This window comes from Panulirus ornatus, chromosome 37 (assembly GCF_036320965.1).
Source record: "Panulirus ornatus isolate Po-2019 chromosome 37, ASM3632096v1, whole genome shotgun sequence".
Taxonomy (NCBI): Eukaryota; Metazoa; Arthropoda; class Malacostraca; order Decapoda; family Palinuridae; genus Panulirus; species Panulirus ornatus.
This window is the reverse complement of record NC_092260.1, coordinates 18,101,787-18,126,198: the sequence shown is the minus strand read 5'-3', so window position 1 is coordinate 18,126,198 and position 24,412 is coordinate 18,101,787. Positions and strand designations below refer to the sequence as shown.

At 42.5% G+C, this 24,412-nt stretch overlaps 1 protein-coding gene across 2 annotated transcripts in view; it reads left to right on the top strand.

Annotated features, from left to right (window-relative positions):
- Positions 1-24,412, top strand: part of LOC139760556 (protein tramtrack, alpha isoform-like) — a 443,543-nt gene that overhangs the window by 359,630 nt on the left and 59,501 nt on the right. The window contains exon 6 of one of the 2 annotated variants that reach the window (XM_071683889.1): positions 16,251-18,190. The exons of the other annotated variant lie outside the window; for it this stretch is intronic. Coding sequence (XP_071539990.1) covers positions 16,251-16,981 — 731 coding nt within the window. The 3' untranslated portion in view covers positions 16,982-18,190. Of the gene's footprint in view, positions 1-16,250; positions 18,191-24,412 lie in introns of those variants that run through there. 2 annotated transcript variants of the gene reach the window in all.

The following is a 24,412-nucleotide window of genomic DNA, read 5'->3' as shown; positions in this document are numbered from 1 at the left end:
ACGAGTACAAAATTCTCATCTAACAAACATATAGTAATCACACGCATACATACACAAAAAAAATAAGGCGCCTCGATATGAATATCATCTCGCAAGAAACAGCCAGCAGGGATCTATCAGTGAGAGAGTGTTGGGAGTTTACATCGTCCCTAAACTGGAGCCAGAGTCCCACACTGGGACAACAGTAAGGGAGACAAACAATAATGCAAGTGTATGGACGAGGAAACATTCACCACGCTGTTCATATCCTACACAGGATAAGAGCAGAATACCCCTCTCAAGTATGGTCACCGCTCGTAAGGAAACACTGATGGAGAAAGTCCAGAGGAGTGCAACAAACGTAATACTAGAATTAAGAGAGATGCGTTACTAGGAAAGGTTAGAGGCTTAAACTTGTCTATCAGGAAAGAAAGAGGAGACAGGAGTGACCTGACCACAACCTTTTGAGTTTCGAAACCTGTTTCAGGAGGTCAATAGTGAACAGTTCTTCGAAAGAGATACGGCGAGAGAAAAACCAGAAGCCATAACGTGAAGCTGAAAATGTTAGATGAGAAATATCGTTCCAGTTTCAGAGTAGCAGAAGGATGGAATAAACTGGACGATCTAACTGTAAATGTGTACCCCACACAGAAGTCTATAAAAGTTGTGTAATATCACACATAAAGGGAATTACACACCCAACTGCAAGCGGTTACACCGCGAGCGACAAGCCACCTTCTATAATGCTGTATGGTCAGCGGACGAGAAAGATTACATCATAGTTGGAGGTCTTTTCGCTTATATGGAGCCTACCTTACCCTTCTGTTTGGAGAGCGGCCTTGAAGCTGCAAAAGCACCACAAAAGGGGTCCTTGAGTTACTTAGTAACAGTATATGTATATACAGGGAAGAAAGAACACTCTCTACGCATTACCTGTGTGTTCAAAGAAGGATACTAATGGAGTCGGATGCAGGGGGCAGGAAACCCTGCCCTCCTTGTGTTTCAATTTCTAAAAGTTAGAACAGAAGAAAGAGCCAAGCGAGAAGTGCTCATTCTCCTCGAAGGCCCAGTCTGGGGCGTAAGAATGTGTGTGGAAGTATCCAAGATGAGAGGAGGGGTTCAGATGTGTAAGCATGATTGAGCAGAGAAACCTGGATGTTCCAGCTCTGAAAGAGAGATAAAGTGGAAGGGTAAAGAAAGATTTGGGAATGTCTTAAAAGTTAACGTCAGGGGTTAGTGTGAGGACGAAAGGTACGGAAGGGGAAGCGTTACTGCTGAAGGAGGAGTTGTGGGAAAGTGTGAAGGAGTGTAGGGAGTGAACTCCTGAGTGATGTGAGCAAAAAATATGAAATGGGATCACAAGAGGTGGGCGATCATTTGTGCTTATGCTCCTGGAGAGGACTAAGGAAGAGAATGAGTGTTTTAGTGGGAACTGAGATTGTCAGCAGTTATGATGCAAGGCGTCGAATATTAGTGATGGGAGATTTGAATGGGAGAGTAGGTAATGTGGCAGGTGTGCGTATAACTGGAGGGCAAGGGGTGCCTAGTGTTGTGAATGAAAATCGTGTGGAGTTGTCTTCTCAAAACAGGACATTAGGATTACGTGGTTCCAAAAGAGGGACATATGTAAGTATACATGGGTGAGTGTGGGTGATGGACTGACGGTATTACTGATTTACGTACTAACTGATAGGCGTGCAAAGCAAAAGTTATGAATGTGCTGAGAGGGGCAACTGGCGAGACGTCTGATCATTACTAGGTGGAAGTGAGGTTTGCAGAGCCTTCAGAAAATGAGGAAATAATATGGGCGGAGAAAGAGTAGTGAAAATAACTGAGCTTGGAAATGAGGCTTGTGTGAAGAGATACCATGAGAGATTGAGTGTAGAATGGCAAAAGGTGAGGTGGGTGTAGAATACGGAAAGCGGAAGGGGACAGGTGAGAAACAGTACTGCGTAGTGGGATGAGGAAGTTGAGTTCCTAGTAGAAGAAAAAGTATGGGCGTTATTTGCAAGGAAAGAGTACAACTAATAGGGAGATGGACAGGAGAAAGCGGCAGGAGGCCAAGAAGATGATGCAGGGGTTGAAAAAGAGGGCAAATGAGAGGTGGAGTGAAAGAACTTCGGCAAACTTCTGGAAGAATCTTAAAATGTTTTGGAAGGAGTTTTAACAATGCAATAAAAGCAAGAAAACAAAAGAAACATCCATGATGGGGGCTGATGGTAAAGTGGTAATGGACAGAACTGAGGTGAAAAGATGGAGTAAGTACTCTGAAGGAGTTATGCTAAGTTGGAAAGTCATGGCAAGAGTTCTGGTGACATGAGGTGGTGGAAGAGTTGGGTAAGACGAAGTGCGGCAAAACGGCTGGAGTGAGTGGGATCGCAGATGAATATCTTAAGGGGGTGACTGTGCTGTTGATTTGTTCGTTAGGATTTCTGATGCATGTACGGTTCATGGTGAGGAACGTCTTGCAGGAAAGGCTGTATTGTTCCGATGTATAAAGGCGGGTTGGGCGGGGGGTGAATGTTCATGAAAATGAGTCCTGATAAGTTATGACAAATCTTGCTGGCATGCACAGACCTTCAGATTGCGGAGGATATATATATATATATATATATATATATATATATATATATATATATATATATATATATATATATATATATATATATATATGTATATATATATATATATATATATATATATATAGAGAGAGAGAGAGAGAGAGAGAGAGAGAGAGAGAGAGAGAGAGAGAGAGAGAGAGAGAAATATATCACATAGGAAACCTACATGACATTATTCCCCCCGCCACAAACATCAATATATAAGTAACAGGCAAACTAAAACCTCATCAAGACTCTTATTGGCGCCAAGTGCTTCCATAATGAGCATTTACTTCAACCATATATATATTTATGGGTGTTACCGGACTCCACCTGTGCGAGTTTACACTGCACAATAAAAAGTCACCTTCGACGAAGGTTGTAACATCGTCAGTGGACGAACAGGAATACTGTCACTTCGAGGAATTTATCAGTTCCCTGCTAATCATTGTAGTGCATCCTTGATTTTCTTTTCTTTGAAGGCTCCAGTCAAGGACAAAAAGTCCACATAGAGGCCGGACCTTAACTGAAAAATAAAGAAGGTACAAGAAAAGGTATTTACGAACTTTTGTGGGAGTAAAAAACCTGTCTTTAGATGAAAAAAAAATGCCAGGTCATGGTTACTGGGGAAAGACATGAGAAGGTAGATAGTTCAAAAGCTTCGAGGTGTAAGGAAAGAAACAGTTATCAAAACGGCCCATCCCTGAGTTGCCAAATGCCACACAGTAATCATGTGACGAAGCAGCGGGTCGAGCACCGTAAAAGTTGGCCCTGGAGTTAACTCTAGCCTTAATCCTGTCCTGAAAAAAAACTGTAATGGTTGATAATATCGACTCCATTTCTGTGGATAGTAGAGGTAAAATTTGTAAGATAACATATGATAAGATAACGAAAGATATGTTTCATCTAAGGACAACGAAAGAAGTCTAAAATGAGATAGTCAAGTTCACGACTGCTCTTTTCAATGTCACTTGCTAGAGGGTTGGATGACTAAGAAAACATAAGAATGAACTCGCCAAATGAAAGGAGAGTATATATAAGAAATTCAAGTTGACTGAGAACAATGAAGACTGCCAAGAACTGGCGAAAATACAAAGGGAATGTAAGAAGGTCATAAGACAAAGTAAACGTGAACATGAAAAGAGAATTTCCATGAACGAAGAAAATAACCCCAAGGAGTCTTTTAAATATGTAAGACAAAGAAAGAACAAAAGATGAAATAGGACCCCTAATGAGCGAGCATGGTAAAGTAGCCCATGAAATTGCCTTCATACTCAATAAATTCTTCAATTCTTCGAAGAGGCATCATTCATACCTCACCGTAAAATTTTCATGGAGGATCTGACGGTGAAAAATCTACGTATGATAAGTTAAACGTGAAAACAAAACGTAAAAACAGACATAAAGAGTTACGGAGTCCTTAAAATACTTAGACCAGATCAACCCAAACAAAAATCGACTGGAGCCGATGACCTATCCACAAGATTCTTGAAGGAGGGTCGATCGGCAACGGAGGATCGATCGGAAAGTGATACTTTCCTTAAGAGAAATATTTAACAAATCGCTATCGGAGGGAAAAGTGATCAAAAGACTGGAAACCGGCGAATATCATTCCTCCACATAACAAAGGAGGAATGTAAAGAATTACAGCCCAATTAAATTCACGTCATCACTTGGTAAAACAATGGCAAAAAAGAATAATGGCACAAAAATATGCCATTTCTAGAGGTTTACAAAATGCAACTGAACAGTCACCATGGTTTCCCTTCCCCTACAAATGATCTTGTCTAACAAATTTGTGAAGAAATTTCAAAGTCATATATGCTAACTGGCGTTCAGATGTACCCGCTGATATAACATACCTACGTAGACTTGAAAATCGCCTACAATAAAGTACCAAACAAGGGACTACCGTAAATTAAAATCAGCACACATATGGCAAGAATTATGTGCATGGATTAGTGACGAGCTCACGAACAGAAAGTAACACGTGATAACAAACTTCGAAGCCTTAGACTGGCTGAACGTGACAAGTGGCGTGCCACAGGGCTCAGTCCTTGGTTCTAATCTTTTCATGATAGACACAAAGGATCTAGAATTGGGTCTCATATGTAAGACCTCCAAAACTGCGAGCGATGAAATGCTAGGAGGAAAGACTGTATAAGGAAGAGACGATGAAATAATTCACAGATCTTGAACGAACTAGCAGAATGGTCAGATAACTGGCAGATGAACTTTGACGAAGACGAATGTCATATTATGCACTTTGGAAATAACAAGAAAAAAAAGACTATCAAATGCTTAGAAATCCGCTTAAGAAGCGTAAACTTCGTGGTGACTTAATACACGGTTTCAAAATACAAACGAATACAGTTGCAACGACAAATATAACAACGATGACGTGGGAAAAAGTTTCCATGCAAGCACATGCGCTGAACACGGGCCTAAGCTACCGTCAAACGTAGTTAATGGAAAGACTACGAGAACCTTTAAAAGCCGGTTAGAGAAATGTTCAATCAGTTTAGGTGTCTACTAAATGAACAAATGGAGGAGCAAAATATTCACTATACACATAAATTCCTTTTTCTCACGACAGACTCTAAAAAAAAACATCTTAGTGCAGCAAAAGGTGGGATAGCGCAATTAGGATCTTTTAGGAGGATTACTCTTTGGTTCCATTGTTGAATTCCATGCAGACTTAACCTCACCAATTCATCCTCATCACTTTACATTTACTCGAGTTGAATTTCATCGACTATGTTTGTATCAGACCAACTTTGGAGACTGCCAAGGTCTCTTTGTAAGTTGATGCAATCCTCCCCCAGTGTGTGTGTGTGTGTGTGTGTGTGTGTGTGTGTGTGTGTGTGTGTGTGTGTGTGTGTGTGTGACCTTTCCCCAAACATCAGACACAAATATATAGAAATATGTAAGAATATCACGAAATTTTTTATGAACCACGTGCTGGACCAGTCCATAGGTTTGTAAATTCCTATGTCTTACGTAATACAGACATCGAAGTCTACTCCATCTCGAATTCCACATGCGGCAGAGAGTCAATGGTTACCTGTATTCCTTTACACAGAAGCACGAGGCCCTGTGGGAGATGCACGTCATAAAACTACGTTTCCTGAGAAGCTTAGTAACAACATTATGAAGCTGTGATTATTACTGTGTTTTAAAGCTCAAGTCAGAAACGTGCACTGACTGAGCTTTCCCAGTCACGTACTGGCCTGTCATACAAGAAATGTAGATTTACACACACACACACACACACACACACACACACACACACACACACACACACTATATATATATATATATATATATATATATATATATATATATATATATATATCATAAGAAATGTGAAAACACGATGGTATGGAAAGAAACGGGTTAGAGCTGAGATTAACTTTTCGACTTCCCAAATTCTTCCTCAAAATGTATACGACTAAGGGAGATGCTGTGTTGTGTATATATGAGCAAGTGCCCGTCAACGGGCTGGACGCCTCGATATACCGTTCTCCCATTTGCACGCCCGACTTGGTGACCCCGAATATGGAATGAATTTTATCCGGATCATGAGCCTCGTGTGGTCAAGACCTTTTGGCATCAGTCTACGTTGTTTCTACATGTATTACTACTTTTCAACAAGTCGTCCTCTTTCCATCTCATTGACACTGGGTCGACAGTGCTTTCCACTGAGAAAACACTTTTGAACCTGTCATTAAAGTTCCCGCATATCTTTACATATCCTTTGCAACTCTATCCCCTAAATCCCTTAGCCTCATCAGTTGCTCTTTAAATGGCAATTTACTCCTGATGAACTTGTGGAGAGCTTTTGGGCTACCACCTGCCTCGTCCGCAATACATTCTTCGGAGTTTCATTCTTCCTCCCCTTTCTTGTCTTGCTATGTGGTCTTTCCTTGCTCTCCCGTGCCTTACAGACGTTGACTGGTTGAAGCAACGCCTATACCTATGGCAAATGGTGTTCACGTTCGTACTTCATCACTGGTGTTTTCAGAGATCCTTCCACCTCAATGCCTTGGTTCCTGTCTATGGAACTGCATTACCCACTTAATGTTACCAAAAAATATATATTACGTTCTACGTAGTTTACACGATCATATTTTTCCCTATGACCCCGATTTCTTCATTTTCGGTTTTGTTTTGTTTTTTTTTCTATGTTCTTAGTTACCTCATAATCAAACCTAGGCATTAGATGATCACTTTTCTTCCCGCTGGTGTATCATTCCGGTGTATGACAAGCCTCTTCAAATCTGATCACTAAACTTCAGATGCATACTGAAGCTGTCTGTGAACAGTGTACTCAATATGTCCTTATGCTTGTTCTTACAGGCGATTCCAGTATTCAACAGCCTACAATATATCTCCTTGATCATTTTCCCGAGGTGGAGCTCCTGCGACAGGCTAAGTGCAGTGTCGACTCCCTCGTCTCTTTAACACAGTTTCATGCAGTTTATCCCTGCAAGACAGTACGTGTATCCTCAAGGTCTTTAACTCTCTTTACTACTCATTACTTTACATTGACTCGGGTTTAATTTCGTCAGCTGTTTTCAAGACCAATACTGGAATCTATACACGTCCCATTGTAAGGCAATCAATGCAATCCTCCTCATTCTTTACTCTCCTCATGAACTTGGCATCGTCCTAAAACACGTTGGGGTATGATGATTCCAGTCTTTCTGCCAAGTCATTTACATAGATCAAGGAGAGAGGAGGGATGGACCCTCGCCCGAACACTGCGTCATGTCACCGGTGACTCGAAACCATTTCGGGAAGTCTCCTCTACCACGCGTCCCTCATTCTTCTTGACTCGGGTAAAATTCGATCTATCACTGTTCTTTCTAACAGTCATAAGCATCCTCAGCAGTTATAGACTAACGTTCACCACAAGAGGGTCTCCTGGTATATGTGTTACTACAGCAAGAACGAGGCCAGTAAGGTTGTTCTGTCTCATACACTGACGACGTAATGGAGGTCTGCAGCTCAGAAAGTCAGGACCAGTGAGCAAAACTTCTACTTACCCTGTGTGTTGAAATGCGTTCCAGCGTCAGTCACCTGTACCACTACTGACACGTTTTGTGGACATCTAAATTCCTTTGGAATCAAACCTAACGTTGATATAGGTCACTCATCCACTTTCCTATACAAGTAATTATCCTCTGCGTTTAGCGAATACCTTTAAGGCTGTTTTTGATCCCCCTGGGTGTACACATGTGAAACCTCTTTTTCCTCTTCCTTCATATGTCGACAAAACCTCCTGGGTTCAAGCCCCTTTAGGGCCTATCACAGGGTCGACTCCCTCCGTGGCAAGCGTAGCCTCACGAGATCCACCCAGGACCACCAAACTATATGGCCCACCATCCAACAGACAAGATTAATGCTCACTGTTAATGGTTATTGTTATATAGTTAAGGGACCAATAGCCTTATAAACCAGCTCCACACACACACACACACACACACACATACACACACACACACACACACACACACACACATACACACGCACACACACACACACACACACGGGCCTCCGTGGTGTGGTAGCAAACGTCACTGACCATGAGTCAGCACAGGACTGCCTGGGGTCAGGCCCGCATTGGTTTGAACCCAGAGCCAACTTAAGTGTCCATCCTCCTCTTGGGGCCGCTAGACAAATGGGTGTCTGGCTTAGGGTGTGTGTGTGTGTGTGTGCGTGTGTGTGTGTGTGTGTGTGTGTGTGTGTGTGTGTGTGTGTGTGTGTGTGTAAACCTTAGAATAAAGACATGGTTAATATATGTATAGTTAAGAGACTGGGCAACACGAGTGTAAAAAACTCTCCCCATAACACACTAACAGCATTCACACAAGCAACTTGCCTCCTCCAGCGTGTGAGTGCGTGACGAGCTGCGCACGCTGTCGCTAAAGTGGCACAGGTTGAGAATGACCCTCGACTCACTTTCTTTCCTTTAACACGTACCTCCTGCCCTGGAAACTCCTCCAGGCTTTGTTACTCGCCTCCTGGAGGAGAACCTACCGGGCCTCATTAAGAACGGCCACCTCATCAATAACACCCAACTTAAGAACAGTTATTGCCGAGAAGAATCGTAAGCCTCCCCTCGCAGTTGGTTCTTCATTTGTCCCCTAATAGGGTTAATGGACGTAATACATTATCGGCAGTACACCCGCGGGTTGGAGGGGTCACGTGAATTCTTTACGCCTATCTGTGTCCTTGTATCCATCTTACTTATCAACATAATGGATTATTAACGTATCTTTTCACTGACTCTCAAAATTCGTAAGACTTCTGGACGTTAGGTGAGTAGCACCGGTGCTTTCCGTGTACTTTATGAGAGAGAGAGAGAGAGAGAGAGAGAGAGAGAGAGAGAGAGAGAGAGAGAGAGAGAGAGAGAGAGAGAGAGAGATGAGGGCCGTGGCCCGCCACCAGTATGTAAATTTTGCACAAATGGCTCGCTGTATAATTAATTCAGGCACCCCAGAATTGTGGGCTGTTTATACGAAGACTGTCACTCTCCCCCCTCGCTGCCCCACGACTACAACTCCCCCCCCCCCCCATAACCACCACCACAACACTACCATGCGACCAAGTCTAAGAGTTTTAAGAAGACTGAGCCTAATGTGCCAATAGCGGCGTCTGCAAAGTTATCAAATAAAGATATACGGAACGTTAAGGTTCACCTAAATTCCCCTTCAGGAGAGAAGGAAACGAGGAGTGAGATCATGAAACCCTGATTCCATTTAGAACTGTTATCATGCGAAAAGCCCTGAATGAAGTTCCTCCTCCTCTCTCTCGCCCTCTCTCCTCTAACGCATCAGAACCACACAAGAATCCGCTCCCAGGAATACTTACGAATACGAACCAAGAATGAATAATTCATTCACAGAAATACTAACCACCAGGGAGAGAGAGAGAGAGAGAGAGAGAGAGAGAGAGAGAGAGAGAGAGAGAGAGAGAGAGAGAGAGAGAGAGAGAGAGAGTCGGCAAGATCACAAGGATATCGTCACCGAGAGGTTAGCCCGGTAGTTAGGGAGTGGAAGCCATAACGATTACTCTTCCGTCGCTGGAGGGTAAGTCGGTGGCTGGGATGGTCCCGAGGCCATTACACCCAAATTGGAATGGCGGCCGAGAGAAACTGGAGCCGGGGAAGGAAGCGCCAAGTGGGGCAGAAGAGGGATGAACAGCAGAACAGACTGAGGTAGTGCAGAAATCACTGGCTGTGTCCTTGATGTGGCAACAGAACATAATGAGGTGGTATGGAGAGATCCCTGGGTACGTTGCTGGTATGAGCCTTGTCACTTATATCACTATAGATGTGGTGCTGGAGACAGATTATAGTACATAACTCTTGTGCATGCGTAACGTGCACGAGTACAAAAAAATACCTTCAGCGACACTGCGCGACTGGGGAGATTACTCGAATATGTCGTGGTGTTGGCTCTTACGTAAAGCAGTAACAGGAAATGCTTGAGATCGACTATGTGGGTAACTATGAACATAGAAAGATCACAAAGGAAACCAGACTCCCAAAGGATATGTAATCATGGTTTACTACACAGAGATAAACAATTTCTTAATGAACATAAACTGGAAAAATCGAGTTCCAGAGCTACAACGCAGATCATTGTTTTAGAAGGATCTGTGAACTATCCAATGGAGGAGTTAGAAAATGGGTTACCTTTACCTGCAAATAAGGAGGAAAAGTTTGAAAACAGAGAGAGATGGTTCAGTTAAAGATGTGTGAAAGCAAAGGAGCTGAGAGATGTACCGTAGAGGATATACAGGACAGGTATGACAGAGAAATGTGCAGAGGAAGTACGTAAAGAAAGAAAATACTCCGAAAATAAGAATACAAACAAGGTAGGAGTTGAACCAGAACTTTTCCATAAACAGGATTATATCATCAGCTAAAGAGCAGCTAATCAGGCAAAGGGATTCAACGGAGAGAGCAGCACAGGACGATGCGAGGAGCTGAATGATAAAGTTCAAAAGGGATTTCACACTGGAAGTCATCAGGATGATGAGATACAGAAGAGGTCTTGAAAAGCACTTGAGTAGACCACGAAAAGGCTTGGACCCACATAAGGTTCATGGTCCTGGTGAAGTTACTCTGTATGTGCTGAGGAAGCTTGAAGATACGCTTGCTCAAGACTTTCTTAAACGTTCATTATCCCTCAGTATTTCTTCCTCCTGACTGTCGTGTATGTTAATTGATCACGAACGTCACAAGAGTCAACTTCTTTTTTTCTCCCCATCTCAATCTATGATCGATGTGCAAGAAGATTACAAGGAACTTTAGTGAAACTACTTCTTCACTTTACATGATAAATCGTGAATGTTGAGAATCAGACAGACCTTCTGCGTTTAACATTTATAAACGAACGTGTCTCGAGGCACTTGATATAACAATTTTTTTTATCTTTACCAACGTTGCTGAAGGTGAGGCAGATGTGTCCCTCAATGACGATCTTCCAGCCGTGTTCTCCTTGACTAGTCCTTCAAGATGTAATCACAAATCCGCTGGTACATGAATTCTATAAGGACAACTCTCCTCTTAACTGGAGAGTATGCATTAGCCTGGCCTCTCGGAGGCTTTGAGTGAGAGTCTGATAATATCACTTAACTACTTGGACGTCCTGGTGAACTGAACATTATTTAGGTCAAGTGATCAATCCAAACACACACACACACACACACACACACACACACACACACACACACACACACACACACTGAGAGCTAAAGGTAAGCCAGGAGGAGACGATGAAAAAAAAAAATATGTCATTAAAAGGTTACAAGTATTAGAGGCTGTAATATCAATCATAGCTTACGTCCGATCGGCTGATGAAGTATGCAAACGAGTGAAAGGTCAAGGGTCAAGTCAAATGTTGCAGGATATAAAGTCTCGAGGTGACGTCATACGGTATGCAGCTTGTTTTCCCCCCAGAGGAACATAGCGTCATTGGCTAACCAGATTGAGGAAACAGGTCCAGGATTGTAGTTACTTGTTCCTGATGCGTAAATTCCATTTTTGCTCAGGTGGCACAGGTGGACCCGTAATCTAAGATTTAATTCCAAGTTACGTCGTGGAGGAGGGAAAAATGTCAGCCCCTGAGGTGCCGGTGCCGGATTCCATTTAAATCCGCTCCTGAGACAACACTCGTTTGTTCGAGTGGAAAATGAGTGTCTCGAGCCCGACTGAGGAGCAGCCAGTGTCAGAATCTAATTCCACGTCAAAGTTCCAACATAAAGTAAGATTATCTCTGAATTTGCATGAAGCGTCTCCTCGCCAGCAAACACACCTTGTCGACCCGGAGTATGAACCTTCCGAGCCACGATCCTCCGCTGCGAAGAGGAGGAAGAATGAATGGTATTTTCTGCAGAGGTTTTCAGTTACAGGTTATCAGGTTGTCTTGCAGCCAACACATTAATGCATATTCTTCTTTTTTTTTCGTGCTGGAAGCCATTTTTTCTTAAAGGCAGACGAGCGAACCCGTTTCGGATCAATACCTCGAGAGGCTGAGGGAAGGCCCGAGTATAGTGCAGTATAGGGATGCTGTTATTGCTGCGCGTTGTCTTGTGCCACTGAGGGTGGAGCTCTACACCGGTGAAGATAATAAAGAATAGAACCTGTGTGTGTGTGTGTGTGTGTGTGTGTGTGTGTGTGTGTGTGTCTGTGTGTGTGTGTGTGTCCTTGTATTCATTTCATGGACTTTCATGCATTCATAAGTGCGCAGATCAATCAATGCCCTTCAGTAGATCAAATTAAGAAAAATGGCACAACACACTTCTGCTGCTTCGTAATACTGAAGGCAAGCATTTCCGGAGTTCGCGAGCCGAACGTGGTAAGGTGCGCGCGCACTGAGCGGCCGCCACAGTTCTTTACCTCCAGGACGTTCCCAGGTACGTCTGGCCCCCCAGCGAGTGGCTCTTTACGGCGGGGGCGGGAGTCTCTCTAGGGCGAGGAAAGGCCATCTCTACCCGGCTCCACCGTGAATGGAACTACCGCCGTATACTTCTTTGAGGATGAACAGTCGCCCCATTTCGACGGTGAAGATGGGGTTACGTATGTGAAAGACGGCTCTCTCTCTCTCTCTCTCTCTCTCTCTCTCTCTCTCTCTCTCTCTCCTTTAGCCCACCGGTAAGGAGGACACCAGAAAGGAGAATGATTCAGTTGTTGTTCGAATACTCGGAGAATTAAGCCCCTAATTACACCCTCCCCCCCAAGAAAATTATCCATGCGGGGCGCGAGCGCGCAGGCGTCATATGCAGAAGGTGATGGGAGCACAACCCTAGCCGGCTGACGCTGTGGCTGCGGCTCGGGCGCCCGGGAGACGAACTCAGAGTAACTCCAGCTCAGAGAGGCGGGCGACGCTAATGGCCACCCGACCCGCGCTCTCCCGCTATTTATAGTTGGCGCCACGACCAAATTACTCGAGTTAAGCTATAAATATATCAGTACGTTTAATGACAGAGGAAATAAAGGAACTGGGGTTTTCTTTTTCATTTCATGTGTAACATACAGTACATATATATATATATATATATATATATATATATATATATATATATATATATATATATATATATATATATATATTGAACTAGGGCATGTGAAGCGTATGGGGTAAACCATGGAAAGTTTTGTGGGGCCTGGATGTGGAATGGGAGCTGTTGTTTCGGTGCATTATACATGACAGCTAGAGACTGAGTGTGAACGACTGTGGCTTTTGTTGTCTTTTCCTAGCGCTACCTCGCGCGAGTGCGGGGGTAACGGGGGGGTATCACTTCATGTGTGGCGGGGTGGCGACGGGAATGAATAAAGGCAGCAAGTATGAATCATGTACATATGTATATATGTATATGTCTGTGTGTATGTATATATATATGTATACGTTGAAATGAATAGGTATGTATATGTGCGTGTGTGGACGGGTAGTTTTTCCTAATCTTGCATAAGGCAGTATTTTCCAAGGCGAAAGCACACCAATAAGTAACAATATAACAACAATGAGAACTTGACAAATCTCGTGTAGGTCTAGACTTCACACGCCACCGAGCAACTCCGTCTTTAATACCGACTAAATTCAGTGGTGACGTGTGAGACTGGTCGGTCGGTCGGTCGGTGAGTGCGGGGGTGTAGTGGCTAACACCCGATCCCTCGTGCAACGTTCGTCAGGAAGAACGGGGATATCTTCTGCCTGCTTCTGGCACACACGAATCCTGTTAACCCGGCATCGACGGAGGACAATCCTGCATCGACACAAGACAATCCCGCATCTACGAAAGACAATCCTGCATCGACACAAGACAATCCGGCATCTGCAGAAGACAATCCTGCATCGACACAAGACAATCCGGCATCTGCAGGAGACAATCCTGCATCGACGGAAGACAATCCTGCATCGACGGAAGACAATCCTGCATCGACGGAAGACAATCCTGCATCGACGGAAGACAATCCTGCATCGACGGAAGACAATCCTGCATCGACGGAAGACAATCCTGCATCGACGGAAGACAATCCTGCATCGACAGAAGACAATCCTGCATCGACAGAAGACAATCCTGCATCGACGGAAGACAATACTGCTTCGACGCAAGACAATCCAATCCGGCGTCTACAGAAGACAATCCTGCATCTACAGAAGACAATCCTGCATCGACAGAAGACAATCCTGGTCTATAGCGTTACAGCGGCAACAGATTCTTGAGAGAGAGGAAGAAATCTCTTGACGTGTCGTGACTGACTGTGGTCAGTCGACTGTAGACAACGGGAATGAACCGCGGGATCGAACGTAGGCCCGCGGATGTGTTCACAACCACCCTACCACGGCGCTATTGGTCGTCACTCTACATGCTAATACCTTCACCCGTAATGATGCCGGGAGCAATCTTGCTCTCATAAATTTGGAGTGAGATTTTTTTCTGGGGATTTATTTTACCAAAAAATACGCTAGTAAGATTATGCAAAAAAAAAAAAAAGGGAAAGGGAAAATAAATATGTTTTTCCGAACAAAAAATTCACGCATACCACTTGCAATTTTACACATGAACACAGTCTCAAAAACAAAGCACACACACACACACACACACACACACACACACACACACACACACACACACACACTGCACCAAGAATATCAACATAATACTTCTATGCCACTTCCAGAGAATTTCTAATATGATCGAATGCAGCAAAAAAATTTAATGAAAAATTTCTTCTCAATACATACCTATGAGTGGGTAAGTAAATACAAATACAGGAAGTCATTTACGGTCTATCCTAAATATGGAAAAAAGAATATATCAAAATGAACATCCCTAATCACATTTTCAATGCTTTTACATCTCTGGGCATATTTCATTTTCCTTTGCATTAACTGCAATGAACTTCATCCTTAAGCTAAATCCACTTAAATGATTTCCCCATTAACGCACTTTGCAGCCCACGGTGGGATTTATACCTTAATGCACATGCGCCATATTGGTCCCCAAGTGCCTGGTCACTTATCAGATGATGATGATGGGGGAGATGTAGATAAAGGGATACATACGTAGATTCATGTGATAAATCTGTGATGATATACTTAACAGTGAATCATCTTCAGAATATATATATATATATATATATATATATATATATATATATATATATATATATATATATATATATACTTAAGTGTGTCTTTACCTAAGTCATATAACCATTCTAAAATGCCTCTCCTTTTAAATAAAGTCGATGTGTTTCAGCTTTATGAGATCCTCCATATGTGTTTAGAATGTCTAGGTGTGTGTGTGTGTGTGTGTGTGTGTGTATTATGTATCCTCACCTGACTTATTCACTAACTGAGCATCTCAATCACCCATAGATATATATTGATAAAGGTGTTACAAATTATCTTCACAGCATTTCAGCGGCTTCCTTTCTCCCATCGCTGAAGACTTTCTGACTTTTCTCTCTCCAACTTACTGGTCAAATTACCATCATTATGTTTTGTTCTTCATTCATATTTCCTCGCGTTAATCCCCCTAACTCCATCTCTTCATCACCAGTGTATCCCTATCCCCTTTCTAGTGTCATCTCGTTATCCCTTTCCAATTACCTTCTAAGTTCCCTCTCCTCTTCATCAGTCTCGTGCCTCCCATCGACAGGCCATCTCGCCGTCACTCCCAGCCACCAGTCACACTCAATATATTATTCCCTACATCCATTAGTCTCCCCTCCGACAACAAACTACGTCAATTTTCCATCCAGTTCGGTCGTCAACCTCTTCTCCATTTTCATCCATGTTCTCTGAGATGCCCCGGTAATCTTACAGAGTCCAGTAATAAGTGATTAATGTTTCTTTGCCTTTGATTTTGCACCAAGGGTGCAGAACGCCACGCTGGTTCCTACTCACATTCTCAGTTTCAGAGAATTTTAATCCCCAACAGGTCATTTTAACCTCTTTATACCCTATATAGATACAGTTCCGTCTGGGTCACTGTATCTTAATGTACCCAGTCTTAAACTTTCCTTACTCAGGACTTTCTTCATGTATTTGTTTTCATCATTCTTCCTCTGCCTCTCCGTCTTGTTTCTCCCTGTCACCTTACAGGCAGCCCCGTGTCCTGGGGGCTGCCATGACCAATGTTCTCCTACAGAGTGGCGCGTCAGGCTGAGCCGCTCCAGAGAAACGTCTTCAGCCCGGCCACGCTCTTCGTCAGGCCCCCGTGTCCCTTCCAGAGGTCTATCCTGCGGACGGGACTCAGCTCGTGGGAGGCCTTCTGACCCCGTTTGTGGGCGTCGGCCTCTACCAGGCCACGAGGGAGTGTGTCTAAGCGACAGTATGTGCAACACAGGCATGGAACCTCTGAGACCGTTGCCTCCTATGCTCCCACCTACTTCCAACGCCTTGGTGTTGCCCCCTGGCGTCTCGCTCCTTCAGGCAGGCGTGGGGCTTTCGGGCTTGGGAGTGGGTGGGGGAGTGGGACTAAGTGGCATGATGGGGATCACCGGGGGCCCTGGGATGACTCCTTCGGTTAGCATCGATCTGCCGGAGCCGACGGTGATGTCAGCCGAAGAAGCTGCCTCGGGCGTACAGATGGGCATCAAGGTTCGAGGTCTGGACCTCATGCGTTACGGCCGCCTGGAAGACGGCGTGTACAAGTGTAGCGAATGTGAGCGCATCCAGATCCCGAAGACCTTTAAGACGTCGTACTCCTTCCAGCGGCACGCCTACCTCTACCACGAGGGCCGGCCCAAGCGTTTCCCGTGTCCGGTGTGCGGCAAGGAGTTCTCCAGACCGGACAAGAGGAAGAGTCACCTGAAGGAGAAGCACGGACTCTTCCAGGCCGATCCTTCTGAGCAGTCTGAGTTTTCGACCTCCTTATAGCGACGGCCGACTGCTAGGCCGCCTTGGGGACACTGGGCATGTTTTGGACATTTCATGGGCATTGATGGAATTCTGTGAATTGACAAGAAAACTTATTAAAACAGGAGTTTTTTTTAGGCGAGTCTTTGGTTGACTATAAGGCAGAATAAGTTGTCTAAATATTCTTTTTTTTCTTGATAAACGTCTCTATCTCTTCTTTGAGTTCTCTTTTGAACCGCAAAATAGCACAATAGGACGTCATGAGCCGACAGAATCAAAGAAAAGAAAACGGGTTTCAAGTTGACTAGGTGTAGCTAGAAAAATGTAAACTGGTTAGGCTTATTATACGACCGTACATACTCATATACATGTATAGTGTGATCTCGGGCTCTGTGGAAGCCGAGTTGAAGTTAGTGTCAAACGTCATGATGTTCCTGACACGACAGAATGAACAAGTAGTGTGTTAATGTGCCATAACAGACCGTCAAATATTCAAATATGATATCTAGATCGCATAGCACAAAGAAGCACTGAACTAGACTACATGAGTTACCTGATGAATGTTAATGTCAGCGTCAGAGAGCGGCTAGAGTCTTCAGGGAACTAGGAACAAGCTGGAACCAAACACACCAACTGCTGGTGAGGGAATTCATGGTACGCTTCCTCAACTCACTCACTCTCCGGCGATGATCAATCCTTAAGACCGTTTCTTTTATCATATCTAAAATACCTTAAGGCAGATAACTTTGGCCTGTCTGGACTGACCTCTGATTTCGAAAACAGAATTTTTTTTTCGTAAAACATCAAATATCGATAGGAACTAAGTTAGATACATTTTTATATATATATTCTTTTTTTAATTTTCCAAAAGAAGGAATAGAGAAGGGGGCCAGGTGAGGATATTCCTTCAAAGGCCCAGTCGTCTGTTGTTAACGCTACCTCGCTAACGCGGGAAATGGCGAATAGTTTGAAAGAAAAAGAAAGATGACATCTAGGTCAACGTTAGTTATGATCTACTACAGTTTTTTGCTGCTTGAATATATCATATGTTCTTTTTTCAAATCCCTCAGGTTTAGAAGCAAACTTCTGACCTACAACAGAAGTTTACAGGTTCCACATTATCACAACATACGTCAAGCATTCTTGGCTCAACAGCTCCTGAAGGTCTGGTTCCCACAGATTGCAAGCCATATATGAATTTGAATTGGGGATCTAATTTTTTCGTTAGGGAATATATATGTATGTATGTATATATATATATATATATATATATATATATATATATATATATATATATATATATATACATATATATATACATATATACATATATATATATATATATATATATATATATATATATATATATATATATATATATATATATTGCAGTAGGTCACAGTGGTGCAAGTTACGTAGTATTTGTTGATATCCCCGAGGAAAATGAAACACGAAAATGCACATGGTAATTTATCGTGTTTCATTTTCCTCGTGGTTATCAGCATATATATATATATATATATATATATATATATATATATATATATATATATATATATATATAATATATATAATTTAGACAAGAAAATTTATGTTAGGATATGATTAACCAAGGAATGAAGAGGTAGCCTAGACCCTTCAGGCATTAAAAAATATACATACACTGAAAACGCAACAGTTTAAAACTGGAACATAGTCCTTTCTTTCTAGTCATTTTTTTTTAGTGAGGAGTGAACTTGAACGAGACCAAAGTGTGAACACGACGTAGATGAAAGGTGCGACCATGACGCAGATGAGTGTGGACATAGGTGGCATTATTCTATAATATTTTTTCAGTACAAATCATAGTGGCTCGCGAGGCGATGGTTAAAACCCCCCCAGTGCATGGAAAACTTTTTCCACGGATGGACAAAAAAAAAAAAAAGCAAAAATATCCTAAAATGTAAAAAGAACGGAAAAAAAATTGCATTTCAGGTTCACTGCTGGTAGAGAGAACAGGGGTGTTTTCAATGAGTTTATTGTTAATTGTTACTAATATTACTGTTACCTTGTTGATATGTTGAAAATGTATGATTGATTATATAGTTTCTTCGTTGTATCCATCGCAAGCCGTGAGGCTGGCGTGGGACAAGTAAGAAGTCATTCAGCGAAGTAGAATAAAAATCTGATGAAATCATCCCTATCATATATATATATATATATATATATATATATATATATATATATATATATATATATATATATATATAGAACCTTGTCTTCATGTAGGTTGAGTTGTAAACTATTTGCACTTCCATCATAGGAGCCATCTTCAGGAACAAGGCTCACACTCACACACATGAGGACCGCTGTCTCCTCAACCTGGGGCTACAGAAGAATAGCCACAGGTAAAGAGGCCACTAAATTTGCCATTGGTATACTATCTTAGAAACCTGTTATTTGTGTGGTTACTGAATGACCTCTTACGAAAACTAAAAATATATATATATACATGAATATCTCTTCTTGAATGACATTAATATATATATATGTTTTCTATGAAATGTATTAATTTCATGGCCATATTAGACAAATTAAGATTCACTGTTATAGCATTACGATTAAGAGTTATCTATGTAATTCATTATGATCATTATATTTGCATTTACTTCCTTAAGTCGTATTGTTTCTGGTGAACATTTAGGGCAAGTGTTGAGTGGTCATTAATGCCATGAATGAAGTTGTTTGCTCGTTGTGCCATTAGGATGGAAACGATAATTGCGATAATCTGATTGGCTGCTTCTCGCCGGCGGCCGTATGACACAATTGATCCATACGTAATCCCACACACACACACACACACACACACACACACACACACACATATCCTCTTAGCATACCAGTAAAGTGGTGTGACACCGAAAAACATATGCCATATTAGACTCTGTAGAGATAAGTATCATACTTCACATCATTAAGACTCACTGTCATGTATAAGTAATGGACTCTCGCCAGACAAGCGAGTCGAAACCCTTTACAAACATCATCTGGCGAGGATGAATTTAGATTTATATAAGCCAGTAGACACGATCGCACAGGAAAAAAAAAAAAAAAAAACAGCAGAGAGTCGAGCCACAATCATTTAATGTTTCAAATCGCTCATCGCAACAAGTCGGCCCATTTTTCTCTGGATCTCTCGGTACTGATTGAGTTCTGATAATTCTTGAGAGAGTTTGGTTGTAATATATTCAGGGGAAAAAGGAATGAGTAAGAGCAATTGTCACTGTCCTTGAGTCGTCTACTACCAGGAGATATTTAGCGATACTGGGTAAAGGAAAAAAGAATATTTACATATATATCTGAGCTTGCGAAAAAGGAACGTGTTCTTGATTTCTTAAGTTAATTTAATGTTAAAAGTCTGGGTTAAGAATGAAATGAAAGGTGACCTGAAGAGAAGCTGATGCCTCATAGAGAACACTGCTCATTCTTATAATATCAGGGATAAGACAAGTGTCATCAATACTGCCAATAGGGGTTGAAAATAAGAGTAGGTGAATGTATACAACACGAATGAACAATTAGTCTTTGCACTAAACCAGCTACGAATAATGGGAAAACGGTCATTAACTTCTTTATAGAAATGATGAAAAAGGGAGAATGACAGAGGGAACAATATTTCTCATCTTGGAAGGACCGAAGATAAATAAATAGATAAATAAATAAATAAATAGATAAATAAATTGGTAGACAATTAGCTCGTTTTTAAAAATTATTATCTTATCTCCTAATTACCAAGATCCCTTCGTCTAATACAAATCCTTTAGTGAACTTATCAGGTATCAAAGGGAAGTCTTGGTGTAATCAGTCTTTCTATACTACGTCGCCATGTATAATCAATATACGGAACGAGGCTGCGTTGCAAGAGTAAGCCGTCACGCTCCTTGTCAACCGATGTTATGGGCACAAAACAACCAAGGTAATTTTCTTTTTCTATATCCAACAAACGAGATGTACACGGACGATCAAAACATCTTCCATAAGCCAATCAAAATATAACGGATGTCTTCACGACGTGAGAGTTAATTGGTATTGTCAGAGACTCACAGATCCATAGACCAGCAGCTTCTGAGCACAACGAAAACCTTTTAAGATGCTCTCTGGCGGCGGCCTCTGCTAACAAGAATATACAATACTGTTGCAGCGCAGTCTTGCTGTGTTCTTTACGTAGACTTAAAAGTCGGAGGAGAAGACAAATGCTCCAATTTACTCTCGTTCAAAGCCCAATTGCGACATAGTATAGCAAGCAGACAAAGATTCCACTGCTTTGATATTGGCGATATATCTTTCAGAACTTTCAAACGTCTTTGGCAACTTTCACGATAACAAACTTTTGTAGTACAAACCTGTACAACGCTTGGAGCTATGGGAAGTGTTGGCTCAGACTGTAGATTCTATTTAGATCTGCTCTCGCAGCGTTGTTGAGTTCTTGGAGGCTTGGGGGGCGGCCCCCCGGCGGCGCCCCGAGGCAGGCCTTCAGGTTCGAGGAGGTCCTCACGGCGCGTCGCGATCGTCCGAGGGCCTCCTCGATAAATTCACACTGACGCGGAACTGTTGCTCTTCGCTGCGCCTCGAGGACGAGCGAATGTGTGTGTGTGTGTGTGTGTGTGTGTGTGTGTGTGTGTGTGTGTGTGTGTGTGTGCGTGCGTGCGTCTGTCTCTTCGTGCTGTTCATGTAAATAGAGCTCGTGAGCTATCTGAGACAACGTGATGACTGCATCACTTGTGGAAGTCGTCGTCTAGCGTGAGAGTGTCTCTTGAACAATGTTTTCTTAGATGCTTCTATACTGCCAGAGGCCAAACGTCTTTTACAGCTGGTAAGCTGACGCGGATTGTTTTTTTTATAATTCACTCAGGACGTAGGGGAGAATGAGCGACCGAAAAACAGTCATTAAACGGTCATTAACGCTCTATTGTCTCCGGTACTTTACTGGTGCCAGTTGGCTCAACGGAGCTTCGCAGATTCTGAAAGAGAGCGTCATCCACGTAAACAAGCAGACGAAGCGAACCTCAACGGAAACCTACCGTCGCTCACGGTTAACAACTGTTGTACAAACTGTCGCTTTCATTGTACAACTTTACTTTACCAAATCCAACCAGACTTGTCATATCTGACGAAGGTCATCTTAGGCTCGAAAAAAACAAAACAAAACAAAAAAAAAGGGGGTTGGAAATGGTCAAACTTTCGTATGGGGAAAGTTGACTACAAGCTGCCACACTTGGCCAGAAGTAGCCGAGAGTAGCTTTTGTTATCTCTGAGTAGCACCGGTCAAGGTAGTTAGTTGTTTAGGAGACTGATCTCAAAATCCCCGCCAGTGGCCAGTAGCTTACCGGTGCTGACACTTCGCGTCTCCTGCACTCAGCCACGAGGGCTGTGCGGCCGTGTCGGTTTGGGGGCTCACAGCGGCGCCGCGCCGCCCCGCCCCCCGCACACCACATTCACTCTCGGAATATTTTCCTTTTCTTCGTAATGGCGGAGGTCGGCGGGTGAGAGTGAGACCAGGGATGCTACTGAAGAGTTCAAATATCGATTCATTTGTTCAGTGAGCCAAATGAACTAAAGATATACAGCAGGCCTCCGGAATACTTCAGTTGATGGCAGTCGAACGATTTGTTCTGTCCTCAACCCATCAGGAATATAAATTCTAATCCATTTCCTATACGAGTCCATCCTCAATGATTTCACAGGTGCAGGCAGCACCTGCTAAAAAAAAAAAAAAGGTTCATAAACGGGCGAGTGGAAGCCATTAATAGTCACTGGTTCTGATCTCTTGTTGAAATGAATCTCTTTGTCACCGATATGAAAAGTTCCTCGTTGGGTTGACGACGCAGCAGACACTGGCTGTATCATGTTAATTCTTTTTCTTTATCCGTGTGACAATTTACTGTCATGTTTTTGACACTTCCTGGAATCATTTTCCAAGTGAAACGTCTCCCCCCGTACGCTGTAATTCATAAGATATGCAGACTACAATATATTTCTTGTTTGTGAATGTTACGAACCCCTTTTTAACCAAAGAATAGTATCCAGTACCTTACCTTACGTCTTAAAAATGAATATTTAGCACCTGGCTAGATGACTACCTCCTAAGGAAGGCCTCATGCACGACGCTGTAGGCGCGGCGTGCATAAACTTCTCAAAAGACATTAGTTGATCTAAGGAACATATGATTGGGCATGGACTGCTTCTGCGTGGTGATGTGGTGATGATGAGGCAATGTATGCACTCCACTGCCAGCCGGTCCCGACACACAAGCCTGGCGCTACACCAAGGTTATTAACGTTACCTGCAGTGTGGCCAAACGACAAGCGTTACCTGCGGTGTGACCAGACGACAAGCGTTACCTGCGGTGTGACCAGACGACAAACGTTACCAGTGGTGTGACCAGACGACAAACGTTACCTGCGGTGTGACAAGACGACAAACGTTACCTGCAGTGTGACCAGAGAGCAAACGTTACCTGCGGTGTGACCAGACGACAGACATCACCAGTGGTGTGACCTGACGACATTTGTGGTGTGGCCTGATGGCAAAAGACACTGGCAATGTAACCTGACGACAGACGTCATAAGTGGCGTGACCTGACACCAAACGTCACCAGTGGCGTGACCTCGCACCAAACGTCACCAGTGGTGTGACCTGACGACATACGACACTGGGAAAGCAAAGTGACGACAGACGTCCCATGTGGTATGACCTGATGTCAAATGTCATCACTGGCATGTTATGATGTCAAGCGTTACCACCGATAAGACCCAATGACAAACGTCACCTAGTGGTGTGACCTGACACCAAAGGTCACTAGTGGTGTGACCTGACACCAAACGTCACCAGCAGTGCGACCTTACAAGAGAGTTCACCAGCGGTGTGACCTTACGACGTACCAAAGGACTTAATATGCAGAATACCTGGCAATAAACATCTATCCATATTGTATTATACTGTTCATCAAAAAAATTATATATATATATATATATATATATATATATATATATATATATATATATATATATATATATATATATGCCAGTCAGCATTCATCATCACTCTAACCCTTAACCACTTGAACTTCCCGCTTATAACAAAAAAGTAATACAAATGAGTATATGATTAGGTCTTGGAGTCATCTAGCCAAACCTTTGACATCCATCTGTGATCTTATATCCAATATAATAATAATAATAATATTAATAATAATAATAATTATAATAATAATGATAATAATAGCCTTAACACGTAAGTCAAGGATTATCTTTTTTTTTTTGTCTTATTCTCTCCTCTGCTCAATCGATTTATAAATCCCCTTTTATCCTCAATGTTGCATATATATATATATATATATATATATATATATATATATATATATATATATATATATATATATATATATATATATATATATATATATCATATATA